The sequence below is a fragment of the Cebus imitator genome, unplaced genomic scaffold (genome assembly GCF_001604975.1).
Source record: "Cebus imitator isolate Cc_AM_T3 unplaced genomic scaffold, Cebus_imitator-1.0 Scaffold369, whole genome shotgun sequence".
Classification (NCBI taxonomy): domain Eukaryota; kingdom Metazoa; phylum Chordata; class Mammalia; order Primates; family Cebidae; genus Cebus; species Cebus imitator.
This window is the reverse complement of record NW_016107684.1, coordinates 1,653,416-1,672,550: the sequence shown is the minus strand read 5'-3', so window position 1 is coordinate 1,672,550 and position 19,135 is coordinate 1,653,416. Positions and strand designations below refer to the sequence as shown.

The 19,135-nt window shown below is 35.3% G+C and overlaps 1 protein-coding gene across 1 annotated transcript in view; it reads right to left on the bottom strand.

Annotated features, from left to right (window-relative positions):
- ASXL3 (ASXL transcriptional regulator 3) overlaps positions 1–19,135 on the bottom strand; it is a 171,538-nt gene that overhangs the window by 88,583 nt on the left and 63,820 nt on the right. The window contains 2 exon segments of the mRNA XM_017507138.2: positions 14,311–14,419; positions 15,707–15,815. Coding sequence (XP_017362627.1) covers positions 14,311–14,419; positions 15,707–15,815 — 218 coding nt within the window.

Below are 19,135 nucleotides of genomic sequence, written 5' to 3'. Positions count from 1 at the left end.
TTTGGAAAATCAAAATGAGGAAGTACTATGATTAGCGGCAGAATGGAGGCATATGTCAAAGGCAGGAGGCAAGAGGAAGTTGGAAGAAAATAACTTGAGAACATATTGTAACAAAGCTCAAAACATGACTTTTTAAGGGCACTAGGGTTAATGCTAGTTCAAGAAAACTTTCCAAGCGATGGTAACTTGAAAGGGTTCTGACCTGAGTTTGAAAAAAAAAAGTGAAGAAGTAAAAAATTACTGTAGTAAAAAATGAAAGCACAGGCATATGCACCACATGGAGAACACTTAACTTGCTTCTGATAGACTCAAACACACCTTGCCGAGAAATACTCACGGGGCTCATGAGAGCATTCTGGGCCAAAAAATCATCAAACTTTTTGTTAATAAAGAAAGTAGTCAGAAAGCCAAATGAACAAGTTTAGGAATATTAAATCATTGTTATTTATTAATGCCAGGCACTTCCCACATGTGATTGATTTAATCCTTGCAGCTCTCTTGTAACACAATAAGGTATATATTTCTATATTGGAGGGAGAAAACTAGAGCTCAGAAAGGTAGAATAATTTGCCCATGGTCATAGAGCCAATGAAACCGCAGAGATGGGATTCAAGGCCAACCCAGTCTAGCTCCAGAAGCCATGATTTTTCTACTTATAATATCTGGTTTCAAAAGTCAACATCTGATACCGAAAATACCATATCTAAAGAAGTATAATTTAGTTGCATGATGCTGGAGGTATGGAAACTAGACATTATCAAAGATAGGCTCAAACAAGTCACTCAGCCCCTGACAAGCAAAAATTGAAAATTTTGAGTAAGTGATGGGTCCAGGAAATACTATGGTTGAAGTAGCAAAAAGATTTGCAGATGAACTGAGAAAAGTTATTGAATTAAAGACCAGCTGACTTTTTTACTTAATACAATACGAATTTTTTCCTTAAGACAGTCTAAATGTTCTAGTTAAGAAACATTTTATTACATTGATCATGTAAACTATGGTTCCTAGGCTTCTCTCCTTTAAACAATCACTAGAATAATTTGTAACATTTTTTCAAAGCATATTTATCAAGAAATATTAACAATAATAATCAGTTTATAGTCAACATAAATATATGCTGTTTATTGATAATACAGATAGCCTTTCCAACATTTTGAAGTCTCTATGAAATGTGACCAACTAAGGAGGTGACGGAGAGATGGCAGATAGAATGTATGATCCCAAATGAACAGATCTTATGTATGCCCAGCCAAAAGTAAAATGTCCAATAGCAAATATGTTGTATTACTTTCACATTCTTACAACAGCATTTACACCTAGAAAATGGGAACTTACAGGTTAGTTCGTTTAAAGGAGAACTAAATGCAGTCTACTGATATTAAGGAACTTAGGGAAAACATGAGAATGTGTCTACATACTGGGCATCTAAATGTAATACCAATTTGTTTAGAAAATGCCATTATTCACATGTCTTTCAAAGGTAAACTTCACTTCAGCAGGACTATACTGACCCAGTGTACATGTAATTAAGGCCCTTCATTCCTCTTATTTTCTGAGTAAGGAAATAGCAGTATGTAATCAACTGTCCTTCCTGAGGGTAACTGTTAAAGCGCTCACCATTTACTCTATTTCTGACCTAGGAAACCATCAGACATTGGGATACCTATTTCAGTATCAGCAAATACACTGCCTACTTTGGGTTCACTTTATTATGGCACTATGTTGATAATGATTGACATCTACTTATATATGTTGTATCCAAAAGAAAGATCCTGTTCAATTTAGAGTCCAGAACTTCAGAGGGAGGGCAGGACAGCAAAACTGAAACTGCACTAAGGGATATCATGAAGTTTGTTCCAAAAATGATTCATTTTCTTTTACCCAACTTTATTTGCTTTATCTTACACTCCATTCTAACCCATGTAAAGCATCAAGAACACCGGTCCAAGGTGGTAATTTTTCTCCCTAATCCCTCTTTCTGGAAGTTGTTCCTGACGTTTATTTCTTCGGATCAAACCATATTTCCCTATTTATTTACTTCTGATACAATAACTACAGAATCTTAAAGAAAAGCAATGTAACAGAAAAAAAAATATGTGATTGTTCCTTTGGGTTAAATAACTTATTTTTTAGGAAAATAATCAGGTTAGAAAAAATGGGTAGGACACATCTACAATTCACCCATAGGCTTCAAGCAGTGTGCTCATATACACATTTTGAAAGTACTAACAAATATGGACCTTTTTCATGGGCATTTGAGTTGTTTTACTCATTCTTTTTCCATGTATATGACTTGAGAATAGCTGAATCTAAAAAACACTAATTTACTGAATATAGTTGGCTTGTGTAGTTTCACGCAGATTCACATTCTGACAGAATGCAAGGTTTTCACTTTTACTTAATCCTGCAGCTTTCTTAATAATAGATGTGATAAATAAATAATGAAGGGCTCATTTTAAACAGTTGCCTGAATATTTATCTAAGAGACTGAGTTTGGCCTCTGAAATACAAGCCAAAGGAAAATTAATGTTAAGGAAAGGATCAGGGAAAATCCCTTGCATGTAAAATTACAACAGGAGCCAGGAAACTGAAGAATTAGGACAGATGTTTTATCCAATAAATATCAAACACTGACATGCAGCTTAGAAAGCGATATCTTCTTGGCATTCAGAACAGAACAGGAGCTATTTTTTCTAACTGTGTACTGGCATGATCACAAAACTAATGCCAGGAACTTATACCTTGAAATCCCACAATATAGCCTGTCCTTTTCAAACTGAAGATGAGGAAACAAAAACGAGACTAGTTCTCCCTAGAATTTTTATCATTCCACAGTTTTTAAAAGGTATAAAAATACTATTTCTGTCTACATTTTGCTTGCCTGCCAAAAATAGGCAAGCCAAAAGCATAGTTAAAAGCTAATCTGATTTTAAATGTGCCTCTCAATACCTCTATTCTCACTTCCCAAACCCTTCCTCAAAATACTCTATTCAGAAGATCTGGAAGCAAAGGGAGGTAGGAGATTATAGGTAACCATGAAACACCCTTGAAGGCTGGAGAACTGGTGACTGTTCCAGCAAAAGCGTGGGCTTCAGTGTCTCCAAGTTGCCTCTCTCTCCTTTTTATTTACCATTCAACTTGAAAATACTATTCAACTAGAAAATGCAGATTAGAGCTCTGATTTTTAAAGCTGTATGCTAGGGAGGGGATATGGTTGGCATTCACTCCTAATCTAATTACTAATCCACTGACAGGTGTACTAGAGGACACACACAATTGTAACTGTGACCCACAACCCAGGATATACAGAAAGGAGCAATCAGAAGGCAAACTTGATCTGTCTCTCTTGTCTCACGTTCTGCCTGTCTCCCAATTCTCATCCTCTATAATCCAGCCAATCTGGAGACTATTCAGTGTCTTCTGAACACATCTACTTGCTGTGTTTGTTGTACTTGCTCTGACTGTCCCTCCTCCAAATATCCTTACCCAACACTCTGCCTGGCAAACTCATCTTGGCAGTCCAAATTCTGAACAGCTTCCCCCAAAGCTTCTCTGACTATCCCAGCTTCTGAGGTAGACTTGCTCCTCCCCTAGCCATGCTTTCTTGGAATTTGGTGTACAAATTCATGACAGTCCCTGCAATGCTGGTGCTTTCGTCTGCCTCAGCAGCCACAGGCTCAGAAACTCAGGGACTTACTTATATGCAAAGATGGGAACAGAGCATTCGATCTATTAATGGTCACTGAACATTTTAAAAATTAAAATTTTAAAAATCAAATTAAAAAATTTTGTTTAAAGTATTTTTGAAGTTAACTTTCAACTATGATTTTTAAAAAGAATTCATGAAAGTGGAGGTTAGCAAAGCTATTTTTTATGAAAAAAATATGTTTAAAATGAATTGTTATAAACTTGAATATAGAAACTGTCTTAAATTATTTTTCCAAATTCTTCTAAAGTCAATTAGGGATAATATGAAAGCCAAATGATAGAATTTCCTATGCAAGACAGTAGGAAGTTGCACGACCTGCCACTATTTATAGATATATTTCTCTTTGCCATCTTTACTCATTGCCTTATTTAACAAGTAAAGTCACAGTTTTGTGCTTTTGCATGGGGAAATAAAAATAAAATTTAAAAGTCAAAATTAGAAATCACAATGCTTACATAAAATGGCAGAAGCTGTGTGGGTGCAGAACCACAACACAGGCCAGGATCTGTACATTATATAGTCACTGCAACACAGATATTGTGTACTATTAATTGCTCTCTGTCCCACTGAGCCACCCAATACATAACAAGCTATCTGAGTTAACTGGTGCTCAAAGCTGTAATAAAGACAAGGAGGGGAGCAGCCTTTTACCAATTTCATTGCTATAAGTTCTCTTTCCAAATACTCCCTCTTTCAGTCTTCTGAATAATCAGACTAGATGTTCTCAAATCACAACAGTTTTCTGTGTGAATGATCTCCACAAACAGTACAGGCTTAAAAAAAGTTACATGAATAAAAAAATTAACTCAAAGAATACATAGTATATTAGGAATAATACTGTGGCACATTGTTAGAATTCAATAAACTCTGAACAGAGGGCTAGGTCTTAGAGGAAGTTTATTGGTTTATTGATTAATCATTCATTCAGTTGCACAACTTTTATTGAATACTTCCCTTCATGCCAATCACTGTATGAGATGCTGGGGAAAAAGCAGTGAACAAGATCCAATACCTGAGTTGGGGGCCATAATAATTTTTTTAAAATGTTTTCGAAGAACAATGGTCTAGATATACACCATTAATTCTACCTGATGAAAACTATCCATGAAAACTTAAAAATAATTAAATTTGTTTTGAAAGATCAAAAAGCAGATAATTCAGAAGTATCCCCAAATGGCAAATAATCACAAAGGCTTGTGTTTGGGTTGTAATTTGTTTTATGTGCAGTATTTACATTTGAAATTGTACATATCAGATATTTTAGATATATACAGCCAGAAAATACACGCTACAAATTGTTAAAAAAACAAACAAACAACAACAAAAAAAAAACTTGAAGAACAGGGAAAACCATCTGACCCCTATTAAATCATTCCTGAACTTCATTTTTTTAAATCCTTTTTGGATTGAGCCTAAGCAGAATTGCCTTTTCTAAAAACATTTGTTTCAAGCTAGGTATAGGTATTTGGGTTTAAGCAAATTTCCTTGTTGTATTGACAGAAAATCCAAAGGATATGAGTTGCTAAGAAAAGTAAGCAATTAAATAGATTAATAAATTGCTAGTAATACTAGCAATAAAATAATGGGACCAGAAATTTTTTCCTAAGATACTTTCAGAGGACAAGGAGTCTCTTATAAGCACTGATGCTCTTGATAATATTTAGTACAATATCTTCTATAATTAAAAATATATAATATAAATGAAATGATTACTATACTTTATAACCTGCTTCATTACCCAATGAAGCCTCTTCTTATTCAGAAAAGGTTTTCAGGAAAAAAAGGGCAAAACAAACCAAGAGGAATGGTGAATCAGATAATTATACCAACAATATACCAGTGAGAACATGCTGCTAAAAATATCAACATGCCTGAGACCTTAATGATTTGGGTGGCTCTATCATATGGTGCAAATGCTGTTCACCTGCCACAGAAGTAGATATGCCACTGCCTCATTACAATGTCTACAAATGGTTCACAAACCTTTTGGTTAGAACATGGAAGCTCCAAAGATAACTAGGAAGACCACTGTATACACTAAAGACATAACTATAAGAATCTCTCCTACACGTACTTAATTTACCAGCCAGGCCAATTTAGTTACACTAATCTCTCTGGATATTCATAAAAATATCTCCTTAAACACAAAAGAGAGAAAACTTAAACCCAAAATAAACATATTCAGTAAGAAAGCATACTTGTAGTTACCAGCCTTTAACCACCTAACCTCTTCTGACCATAGAACCAACAAGGATTTTGCCCACAGGGTAATGGAGAGTAATAACACTATATGCTGATTGTGTGGCAAAAATAACATTAGAGGCTATTTTATACTAGCGTAAGTCCTGTGATCTTCCATACTACATCAGGTTTCTGAAACATCTGCATAGAAATAAAGCAATCAGCCTAGAAAATCAGAAACAGAAAAAAGTGGACAGGAAGGAGATCAGCAAAGGATTGGCATGTGTAACGGGCATCACTACTAATTACTTCATACTTTACCATATAAACTATCAACTCCAGTGTACAATAAAAGGGAATCAGGTTAGCATTCCAGATGGCAGTCTGAGAAATGGTTACACAATATAACTGTAAAGAAAAATGAGAATGAATTATCTGGCATCAATGAAAAAGTACTTTTTTTAAAGAACATAAGTGCTTTGTTCATACATACAGTCACAGATTATATAAATCAAACAGAAAACTGGCTAGTTAAGATGTGTAATTGAGGGAATATCTTTAATTTTGTTTTTGAGAGGGATTTTGTTGTTTTATTATGAGATCATATTCTGTTCTCGATCTTTATATTATGAAATATTTATCTCACAATTCAAGAAGAGAGGTGAAAGTATGTTTAAATGGGTCACTTTATCACACTTAAAAAGAAAACTTTTCCTACATGACTCTGGACTGTTAAAACTGACTGAAATCCATTTAGGCAAGAATGAAGTTCACAGTTCAAGAGGAAATATGTAAGAAAAAGAGGTCTCTAATGGTTAAAAGGAATGAAAAGTATCTGCAAGTAATGTTTGAAAGAGTTGGGATAAGTCGTTTGGAGAAATTAAGATGAAGGGGTAAACATCTGTTACTTGTCATCAAAGCATGGAAAAAAAAAAAGGAGGAAATTAGTTAAAGGCACAAAAGACTTCACCATAAAGCAAAAAGTCTTCCCTAGAAAAGTTATCAAGAACACAGGGAGAAGTACAGGGGAGACTGTGCGATTTCTATCCCTCTGATCATATACTATTAGAATATTGTCTACTTCAACTGACTGGTTCAGGGAAAACACTGGCAAGAGAGGGGATCCAGGGCTGCATGATCTTTTGAAGTTCCTCATGCTTCTTATGAACTGCATAATCTGGGGGCAGGGATGAAAAAAAGGAGAAGAAGAAAGAGTGGGAAGAGGAAGTTTTATATCCTGCCAATGGTCATTTCTGACTGTGAAGAGTATTCGCTTTCCTCTGTGTTTTCTTCCATGTGTACTAAAACAACAGAATTTTCACATACTTAAGTTTCTCTAGGCCACCAGTGTAGAGCAGGTGTCTCCATGAGCTAACAAAGCTGTTGCCTAAAATGCCGAGTGGCTGGATGAAAGACAAATTAGCTTAACCCCCTAAAATTAGGGGACCTAGTTCAGGAATAGAAGGAATATCCTTCCTGTCACCTGCAAGATTCTAAGGAATGGCTGCCAGGTAATTGATCATGCTGTGTTATCTTTTTCCACAATCATGCAGAAGCCTGTAGACACCCTCCAACCCCCACCCTCCTGAACACAAAGATGCAGACAGACATCATCCAGTATAAAACTACACTGGAGCATTCACAGACAAGTTACTATAAAACCTCCCACAAAACAAGACCAGGAATACCAAGAGACACCGGGTAGGTGGGCAACATCTGCAAAAGTTACTCAAAACACTCCCTTCACCAGGCCACGGTCACCCTCATTTTCCTTTCTTATACCCTTGTATAAGACTGCCTCATGAACTGTCAGTGTGACTACTCCCCAGGGTGTCCGGGCCTTTTTAATGTATGCCCCAATTTCTCCATGAAGCTTCTCATCTGCATGTAACTGATGTCTCAATTGAGATTATATTCACACACTTCAGGCCTCCTTAACGCACTTTTCACTTTTGATAAAAGGCCCCTCAAACTGTAGCCTCTGAGCCAATGAAAACAAAGAGTGAGCTGAGTAATGTTTCATTAAGTTAACACAACTCTGCCAAGAATCACACAATCAGAAACCCACTTATAAAACTGGCCATAAAGAATAATGAAAAAGGGCTCCATAAAAATTTTCAAATGTTGGAATCATTATTTGCCCTGGAATCTAAGGTCTAAAACATAAGATACATGTTCTATTTCTTTTTTCCTCAACAGAGACTTTTAAAATACTAATTCCCTTGCTAGAGTGCTGCTTCCTCCCTGAAAGCTATTAGGGTTAATAGCAAGCAGAACCTTTTTTGATCTCTGTGGATGAAATGTGTATAATTTCTAGTTGCCTCATTTAAAAAGAAAAACATAGGATGGTTGCTGTTGATTTTAAGCATGAGCTATATTAGGGCCACAGAAAGAGAAACCTAATTTTTCTTGTTAATAACAATTTATAGATAGAAGATGAAGAGGGCAAAGACTGTCTACTGATGGTATCATTTCATATAAAATATGTATGATTTCTGCAGAGCAGCAACACATTGTAAGTCAACTTAATATGTGTTAGGAAACTCATGATATACCAATGTATTATGCTCAGAAAACAACACAGACACAAACATTCCCATAAATCTCTGACTAAAATAGACCATAACATTTATAATATTTTATTTGTGTGACAGAGATTTATACTTGTATAGGCATAAAAGGTCATGGGCTGTCAACACAGATATATCAAGTGATTCACCTAAATCACTCTTTGATTTCTAAAGCTTAGCTTGTAAAATGTGAACAGTCTGCCTTCTCAAGTCTAATTCTTATTAACCTGAGAAACTCTTCAGAAATCAAAGAAACACATAACCATAGTTCTGTGTCTCATAAATTCTACAATCGATAATACACCACTTCTCCTACATTGTAAAAATTGTCAACAAAACTTTAAAACAAAGTACCCTGGCAGCACATCTCCAATCTTAAAAGAATGTTTCCCTGCCCAGTTGATTCCAAGAAGAGGACTAAAGCATTACAATCATTAAATGAACTCTGCCTAAGGACTCAAGTTTTAATGACTGGCATTGAACTGCTAAAATTTCTTTCTTATCAGTTTTACAAAATTACTTTCTTCTCAAATATTCTGTGCTTATCCCCTAAATGGTACAGCAAATGCCAACTAATAGCTGTCAATTTGATATAACACTATGGTAACAGAAGCTTATTCTTTCAATGCATCAAGGGTATGTTACGAATTGATGGTTATTCTTCTCAATACTCCCCACTCTTTCATCCCAAAGGAGGAAAATAAGAAGGAAAGATGAATAAAATAGCAAAACAGATGGGATACTCCTCCACCACTCCCTCTCTCCCTCCTTCCCTACTTTTCTCTCCCACACCCCCTCTCTTGCTCCCTCACACACATCCACACATATACCCCACCTTCTCTCTCTGATCACATTTTCAAAGTATATTTGTACAGCTGTAGGAAGTGTGGAAAGTATATCCATTCTAACTTTTGGTTCAAATATATATTAAAAACAAAATAAGCAAGGAAATCACCTAAAGCAGTTCAGTTTCCTGAAATTTATTACTGAATTCTAAGAAATCATGTGGTATCCCACTACTTTATTAGAATAAGCCAGGGGTTCCTCTTTGTCAAAGTCTTAAATTTAGAATCATAATGGATGTGAACCAACGCTGGAAAGGCAAACTGTACCAACAATGGCTGGCTAACAAGAAGTGTTCCCTGTGATTCCAGGCAAGGTATCAGAGTGAAGAGAGACTGTTGGCGTCACACCTGGGTTTGCAATTTGGATGGGACATTTAACCTAAGGTTGTTCCCTCATGGGTAAAAATAAAATAACAAAGTACTCAATACATATTCAATATCTATGTTTGAAAATGTGTCCTGCAGCTAGATTAATGGGCTATTTATATATGGAGGTACAGGGTACTCACATGGAGATGCAATTGTGGTTTGCAGTAAGATGCAAAAGTGAGCAAGTCAAGGAATACTCAAGGAAATAAGCTATTTACTATTCTTTCAATGATTCCCCAAAGTAATTTCCCGAATGCAACTTCAAAGGAGAGGCCAGGAAATCTAATTTTTGTCACATTAGCTGGATATGTTTGGGTATGTGTTATTTTGTGAAGTGCCTATTCACATTTTAAATTAGGGAAGTTTGCTTATCCCTGCTTTGGTTTCATTATTGGCTGAGTGCTCTCATGCTGTCTGTTACCCTTTCCCAACTGCTAAACTCCCACGGTTTCCTCTGGAATTTAGGATTAGTCATTATCAAAATCCCCTGCAGCCTCTATCTTTTCTCTGAAAACTTCCTTTACTTCTTAATATACAAAATCTAGCTGTCTCACCAGCCAGGATACTGGTTCTTCTGGAATGCTCTCAGGTGGTAGCCTCTTATACCACTGGGCCTGGAAATGGAATTATTGACCTATATTCCCCCCACCGTTCCCTTCAGACCATTCTCCCTCCGAGGCTCCTATGATGTCTCCAGCATTGTATCGCATGTCATCAGACTATATTACTAACTACTCAACCTGCTGTACTTACCTGCCAAATCTTGGTTGCTCTCCTTCATTTTTTGAATATGTTAGCCGCTAATATGACATCTTGTCAATGTTAATTCTACTATAATTGTCTGTTTCAATATCCATGCTGATGATTCTCTGATATCTTATGCAAGGGCCACTACCAGCCTTTACAACATCTTTGTGTAAAATAAGAAAAGGCAATCTTTTCCAGATGAACCCTGTTCCATCCCACAGCACTAGGCTGGGCAAATGGAGGGGTGCTGAATTTCAGCCACTGATGCCACTTCATCCAGGCAGCTCTTGAGTATACACATGGCCTAAGCACTCTTGATAGCCTGAAACCTAGACCCCTTCTTTCTTATCATCTCAGAAAGTATATTCCATAATAGTATCCTAAATTCAATCCACGCATTCCACTCACATCACTTACACTTCCAATTCATTTCCCTTAGAACACCAAATCAAACAACCTTTCCACACCAATGAGACTTCCTTTTTCACACCATCTCTCACACACGGTGTCTTCACTCACCTCCACATGGGCATATATTCTATGGAAATTTGCCTTCATTACTCCACTTCATATGCCCTTAACTCCTTTTTTCCTCTCTTGCTTCATCATTGACATTTGGCAAACCTCCAGCTTCAATCACTATACAACTCCTTTGAGCTTGTACAGTGCTCCTGAACGCAACTGGACAAAAATGGACAACCATGTAGGTTGGTCTATTAAATTCAGGATGAATAACCTTAAGAAGTCCTTAATGCTGTCAGAGTCTCTCGGACAAATATTTTGTATCTTCTCCTTAAGTCTACCAAACGACCTCCCCTATTCTCACTCTTAGCTGATGGACCTGTTTTCTATTTCACTGAGAAAAAGAACATAGACAGATGCAAACTTCTATGAGCCCCTTCCACATGTACTCACCTACCTTCACTTCTACTGAAACACCCTGACTTTTCCCACTACCTCCTTTAGAGCACCTGTCTACATCTCTTCCAAAACCAGTCTCTCAATTTGCTGAATATGTCCCATTCTCCCTCACGGCATGGCAACAGAACACCCCTCCCACATTATCAGTTTTCCTCAACTGAAATGTTTCCATTAGTGAACAATTTTCTAATATTTGTTTCCCATTTTTTTTAAAACTGTCTCTTCTTTCCTTTCCAGCCATTTTCTCATTCCATTCCTTCCCCAGACCTCAAAATTCCGTGAAAGAATTGTCTACACTTGTGGTCTCTAATTTCTCTCCTCTCATTCTCTTGAACCCACCTTATTCAGGGTATGGTCTTACCACTCCACAAAAATTACAGTTGACAAGTTCATCAATACCCTCACAAAGGTAAAATCCAGTGGTGATTTTCTAACCTTCATCATGACTTCGTATTATCAAAAGCACTGACACGATTAAGTCACTTCATCCTCAGAAAGACTTTCTTCATCTGGTTTCCAGGACAGAAAACATTATGTCCAGTAACCTTCAGACTCACTGTTTTCTACACTCTCTCCAACCTCTTAAAATTCAAGTGCCCCTTAGCTAAGCTTTGGGATTTTTTCTTTTCTATTTACCTTCAGTTCCTCGGTAATCTCATTCAGTTTCCTGTCTTTAAATACTATCTATAAACCGGCCATTTCCAAACCAGTATCTCCAAGGATCTTTCCCGTAAATTTCAGACAGTTAAAATCATTTACTTAATACATTCACCGAGATATTGAAAAAGAATCTCATGTCCAGAAGTGAGCTCCTCATCAACAATCCCCCTCCCCTAAACCGGTTCCCTTGAAGAGTCTCCCATCTAAACTAAGGACAATGCTATTGTTCAACTTGCTCACATTACTCAAACTCTGGAGTCATCCCCAACTCCTTTCTCTGTCTCACATCCACATTTTATCTGTCAGCAGCTTCTGCTGGATCTACCAGAATCCAATCACCTTTCATCCCAGCCACTGCTGCTACTTTCCTTCAAATCACCAGCACTTCTCCTCTAGATTACAATAGCTTTCTAATGGGTCTCCCTACTTTTGTCCTCGTTCTCGTATCTTTTTTTGTACTTAGCGATCCTAATAAAACCCAAATGTGGTCATTGCCTATCTAGTTCCAAACTCTACAATGGCTTAATATCTCGCTCAAAACAAAAGCCAGCATCAAGGTACCGTATAACCTGGCCCCAATAACTTCCCTGGCTTTGTCTGTTACCGTACTCTCTCTTGTTCACTTTGGCCTCACAGCCACACTAGCCTCTTGCTGTCTATGGAATATTCCAGGCACTCTCCTGTCTCAATGGCTTTGTAATTGCTGTTTCCTCTACCTGGAGTTCTCTCCCCTGAATGCCTGTTCACTCATGCTCCTCAGATCTTTTCTGAATGTAACCCTCTCCCCTACTCCCCCACTTCCTAATTTATTTTGCCCCATATCGCTGGCCACGACTGAATAAGCTATACATTTTAGGTATTTATTTTGCTTATTTTCTGTCACTCAAAGAACATAAGCTTCATGAGAGATTTGCTTTTGTTTTTCCCTGCTGTGACTGCAATGTCAAGAATAGTCTTGGCACATGAAAGAAGCTCAATATATACGTTGAGAGAGCACATGAGCGCCCACCCAGGCACGACTGCCACACTGACAGCGACTGCAATAAGATTCTCCTTCACCCTCTTGAAAGGGAAAAGTATGCTCCATTCACCTACCCTTTTATAAAGTCAGAAATTACTGTGATTCTCTGAGTTTTCCTCTCTCTAACCACAAGTACCAGCCAGGGTTCACACCATTATCCTAACAATTAGGAGATGCTCAAAAGTATAGGATTAGGGACCACAAGTCAGATAAAAAGTAGAACAGTCCATAAAGCAGTCTGCAGCCATTCTTGTGATTTTCTTAAGACAATAAGTTGTGTTTCCTATATTAAATTCACAACCTTTGCTACAGATTAGAGAGGAACTAAAGTTGTATCAGTCTTATGGGATCTATCAGAAAGCACAAGTTTAAAGGGCAAGAGCGTTCAGTGAGCATGCACAGGACAAACAAAGGGACTCCATGGCCATTAATAAAATGAATGACTTTGGGTTATTACTGAAATACAATATTTCTGCAAAAATCCTTTATGGTTTGTTTGTTTAAAGGCAATTTACTGATTCCTATGAGTCTACTGACAGAGACTTTAATTACACAGTTTTCTCTCAAATCATGATCTGGGTCCCTTTGCGGAACTAGTGGGTAGAGTAGAAGAAAGCACTGTAGCTATTGTGGGACAAAGATTTGCCTAAATTGCAATGCAGAATTATGTACACCGAAAGAATCACAATATAATTGTCTTGAGGAAGACAAAAATAAGTTCACATATAAAATTCAGAGGATAAAATTCAGAGGTGGAAAATGCCCCCCCTTAAAATTCTGGAAGGGTCGCTTGCTTCTCAAAAGTATTTGACAAGAAAATATCTTACTTAGCCCTCTTTTCACTCTGAGGAATGATAATACCAAGCTTCATTTGCAAAAGACAAACCAGGGAACAAAGCTGTTATAAAACTATTTGTGATTACAGGAAAAATCAGCACCAACAGAAATAAAACATTTGCATTCTCAATCCTCCCATAAGAATGAAACCACTAGGTACCCCCAGTAACCCTATCAATTTGCAGGAGAAATATACTAATACTTAAAGAATTATTTCAGAAAATATTCAGGGAAACATGTATTGTTAAAAAACAAAAAAAGCAAAGAATTATATACTTCTTTTAGATGCTATCCTTTTTGAATCAAAACACCTTGATGATAAATCTCAGGATTAAAAAGTTAGAAGAAAATTGTATTGGTAACGGTAGGCAATTCAGTTAATGAATCATTAGCATTCTATATAACTTTTAAGAAAACAAGGGATTATATTTTAGAATTCATCACACTTACCTCCATTTTCTTCTCCATGGGCATTTGCCTCGGCCATATCTGTACCATCCAATTCAGATTCACAGACTAAATCCAACGTGCCATCTGCTGGGCATGACGACTCCTCTTTCTATATTATTTTGAAAAGTGATGATTTATGGAGAAGATATATTAGCAACTAAAAACATTCAAAATACTTGAAGAAACCTAAAGTATGATCACTTATTTGTGACTTAACATTTCAACACTGATTTACTTTTTAATGAAAAATCATTCTTGGGTTAAGAAAAAAAAAAAACAAAATTGGGTAAAGCCCATTGCTACCGTTGATTTTTTTTTTTTTTTTTTTTGGACAAACTTTTAAAATCTATACCAAAAAAGAAGTCTCTTTTTGACATATGTTGTTTTCATTTTTTTTTTCAATTCTACATTTTTCCTCATGTAAAGAAATGGCTTAACAACTCAGAATTTTAATCAGTTACTTAAATACCCAACTTGCTACAAAAAGCAGTGGAAAAATTACAAGTCTTGTCTTTCTGATAACCTGTCTTATTTTCTGAAACACACACAGTTAGACCACAGCCTGGCGCTTAGTAGCTAAAGAAGAATTCCTGCTTTGTTGTCTAGGTATAACTTTTGATGTTAAAAAAAAAAAAAAAAAATACAAATTTATAAATAGCTAATTAACTTTAAATATAATCCATCACTTAGATACTTCTTTCTAATTTCTAAGAAATAATACAATGAATTTACTTATTCCAAGTTACACAACCGTTTGTGGATTATAAGCTTTTGTCTTCTGGAATTTTGCATTTCAGATGTCACTTCCCCTAGATGGAAATGGGAATGCCTTTAAAATAATTATACTAAAATAATTAAGACTCGGTTATCCGGAGCTTTTATTTCTTCTTCTCATACAAGTGTGCATTATTAATAAAACTTCCTTGACATCACCATTTCTTTTAAAATTGAACACGAGATTTACTTCAGTGTTTTCAAGCAGAATGAATCAATGATTTTTTTTTATAAAAGACAAAGGCATACAGGTGTGAAGCCTGTATATCAACTGATGGTCATTAAGTTAAGGAGTTCATGGTAACTCTGATTATCTTAAACTACTGGCCGATGTCCTATGACACTCCTCCCCATAAATTTTAAAGAATCAAGAATTTAAGGAAGCCACAACTATTCTACATTACTATATGTTATGGAGTAAAACCACAGATATGCTTTCCTTAAAGAAAAATGTCATTGTTTATTCTTAATATGAAATCATTTTTAAGACATCTGTAAACATTTAAAAGTCACAGAAGTCATTCTTCTATTCTTCATCCAAATCTACATTTGTTTACCTTCACATGTCTGAAAAAAATGCATGATACATAGTAATAACAATATGTAGAACAATGCAACTTACTTTGAGAGCATAGAGGCCTGACTTTCCAGGGATTTTGAAGAATGTTCCATCCCCTATTCGAGTGTTAGTGTGAAGCATTGCATTCAGACAGGCTAATGGAGAGGTTCCACTAGAAAATAAAAGTGTGCAAAAATGAAGCAGTCTGAGGTACAGCTTCTATTGCAAAACTGTTCTCCGAATCCCTCTCTCTCTCTCTCTCAAAAAAAAAAAAAAAAAGACTTCTTTGCATGCCTTTTTAAAAATGCCCTCCCAACCCTGAAAACATCTACATTACAATAAAGGGCCAAGTCCAGTTTCACCAAAGTTAATCAGATGCATCTGTCTTATAAGGCCTTCAGGCAAATTTTTCTTGAATTGAAATTATGCTTTTATTCATACAGTAACCAATATTATATTTTACAGAAACCAAAGCTCAAATATTTATGTGGTGTTATTTTACAAATAACACCATGAAGCCTTAGCTATTAAATATTACAGACAACTTGATGGTTGCACTTGAACGATCAAAAAAAAAAAAACCAAGTTCAAGAGCAGCTCTATCCCATAGGTTGAAAAGCAACAAAAGAATAATAAACCAGGGAAGAACTGATTTAAAATTATAAGTATTTAAGTTACTCACAGGACTGCATTTCTCACATGGCCAAATAAGAATGTATGTATGTGTTTATGCCTCTGATACAGCCTCTACAATGACATCCTTTTCTCAGATATGTCAAAGAACAGGTGTTTGGAAATTCTGTCCAGCTAACAGAATTCTGTAGTAAACATGCAAGTGACTGGATTATAAGATCACTTTTTAAAGAATCAAACAGCATTAAACTAACAATTTAAAATATCAAAGTACACATGTCCAAACATTATTAGAATGAGTTCATATACTTGAATGATGTTTATAAAACATAAAGTACAAATATATATTTCCTGGGGTAGATTTTAGAACAAATTTTTTGTTTTGATTGCAAACTAATATTTAGAAGCTAGAATTCAGAGCTACAATTTTTGCCTTTATTTAATTATACATCCATAAACATTTTACTTTCTAATATGCCAAAATATCAGTATCAGGTCAAACCAATTTTAGTTAAAAGCCCTACCCCCTGACCACCTTCACGTGCTTCTTAGGAATTATGGGTATTTAATTCACATTCAAGACAATACAGCCTTTAGGACATGAAGCTTTCAAACTTTGCATTTGTAAGTTCAGAATTCTAACTTTATATTTTGAGGATAATTATACAATTTGTGCTCCTAATTAAAAGTTTTCTAAAGACCAAGATTATGAAATCTCTTATTTATAATGAAAACTCACCAGTAAAATGAAAAAGTCAAATATGCCGAATTGCCAGAACACACTTAATAGCAAGGCAGCATATATATGCACTATGGTCATAAAGGTTTATAAGTATTAATCTACAAAGACAATTATTTTAGGAAGCAGATTCTCTGTGCCAACATAGAAATATGACTCCATTGAATTTGATAGGAAACAAGAATCATCTTAATATAAATTTGGTCACAGAATAATGTAGCTGTAACATTAAAGTACACATGGGATAACGTGTTTAGGTGGTATCTTTTCTCACGAAGCTCCTACAAGCTTGCAGACCTCATTTCATTATTTTTTCACAATAGATTTTAAAGTGGCCCAGGCATAGCTACAAAGTAAAACATACTCATCTCTCCAGAAATATAAATTCCAAATAAATTATGTAATACATGTTATACCGAACACTGCAAATACATGTTTTTACATTATACTCTTCAGACAAAAGCATAGAAAATTTGAAACTAAGAATGATTATGCCAGATTTTTGGAGTTTTAATTTAGCGGAACTGTCAGAAATACAGACTTTCTGCAGAGACTTGGCAAAAAGATGTTAACATGACATGTGAAATAGAATCCAATACATAAAAATGACACAATGTAAAATGTTTTAAAATACAACTTAATAAAATTGTTCACCTAATGTGAAACCTCACAATGCTGTTTCTTCTTTCTATTCCCAAGGCCCTAATGCATATGATTCCAAGAACTCAGATTCAGCACATTAAATAATAATACAGATTTAAAGGCAATGACTAAGTACTAAACAAATATAACATTACTATAATTTACATTTCCTTTCTAAGGTATAGCAAGCTGAAGATAATTTTAGAAGATAAATTGGCTATTAAATAGCCATTTAATGCTGCGCTTGCTGCAAACATATGTGATAAGTCCCCAGTATTCTACAAATAATAAGCTTTATTAAGCATGAATATATTATTAAATTATACTGTTTATTAAGTCAATAAACACAAGATTTAGTATGGAAAAATTTAAAAATATGTAATTCAGAATCACAACATCTCCAAAATCTCAATGACTATTGTGATCTCTATAAATCTTTCCCAAAAGAAACATATGAAACTTGTTTTATTTCAAAACTATATAATATTTGCATTAGAAAATGATTTGCAATCAAATGCAAATTTTACAGCTAAAATCACTCACTGATTAGGCACTTAGTTTTAGGCACATGAGTTTCGTTCCTTGATGAAGAAAAAACTACTCATTCTGGTCCATTTTATTTAAAAACAATGAAAAATAAGCATCAAAAGAGTTAAATACTTATTAATAGGTGACTGATTCATCCAACATAAAATATACAAAGGAAAATGTATTTCAAAACCCTTTTACACCATTTACTTATTATTGTTATCTTCATCAATTCCATAAACTATCGAAAACTTACTTTTTCTGCAGAAATGTCTTAACTGCTATTGAACAAAAATAAAACCTTACTTATGCAATTTTATTATTTTTATATTCAGAAAAAATAGAATTGACAAGTATACTATGTATTGTATATACACACACACACACACACACACACATATATATATATGCACCTTAAACATAATGATTAACTGTGAGTAAAAAATGAGGCAGATGCACATGCTTTAAAAGTCTGTACTCTTAGAGTGAACTCCTTCTATGTAATGGTTCTTATTTTTTAATTTATTCAACACAATTTTCTTCACAGTTAATGCAAAAGCTGATCAGCTCATCACCTCAGTTGGAATTTAGAAGTTTAAAATCCTATAGCTGTGTATGTGTGTCTGTGTGTGTGTGTGTGTGTGTGTGTGTGTGTGTGTATGTGTGTTGTATGAAACAATAAAACATCAAAGTTTTAATTTAAAAATCTCTGAAATTTCAAATTTACTTACTTTCTAACAAGATGAATTGGAAAAACCACGATATCCAGATTTATAGAAGGAAAACAAAAGAAAGGAAGAAAACAAAGTTAGTTTTCCAACTTAAAACACAATTCTTCATCTTACCATTTCAACAAATAGGAATACACAGGAAACCCACCAAAGTCAAATCTGGCTGCCTATGGGAAGGTTGGGAGGAAAAAACTGGGGCACTGGGCTAAAAGGTGACTT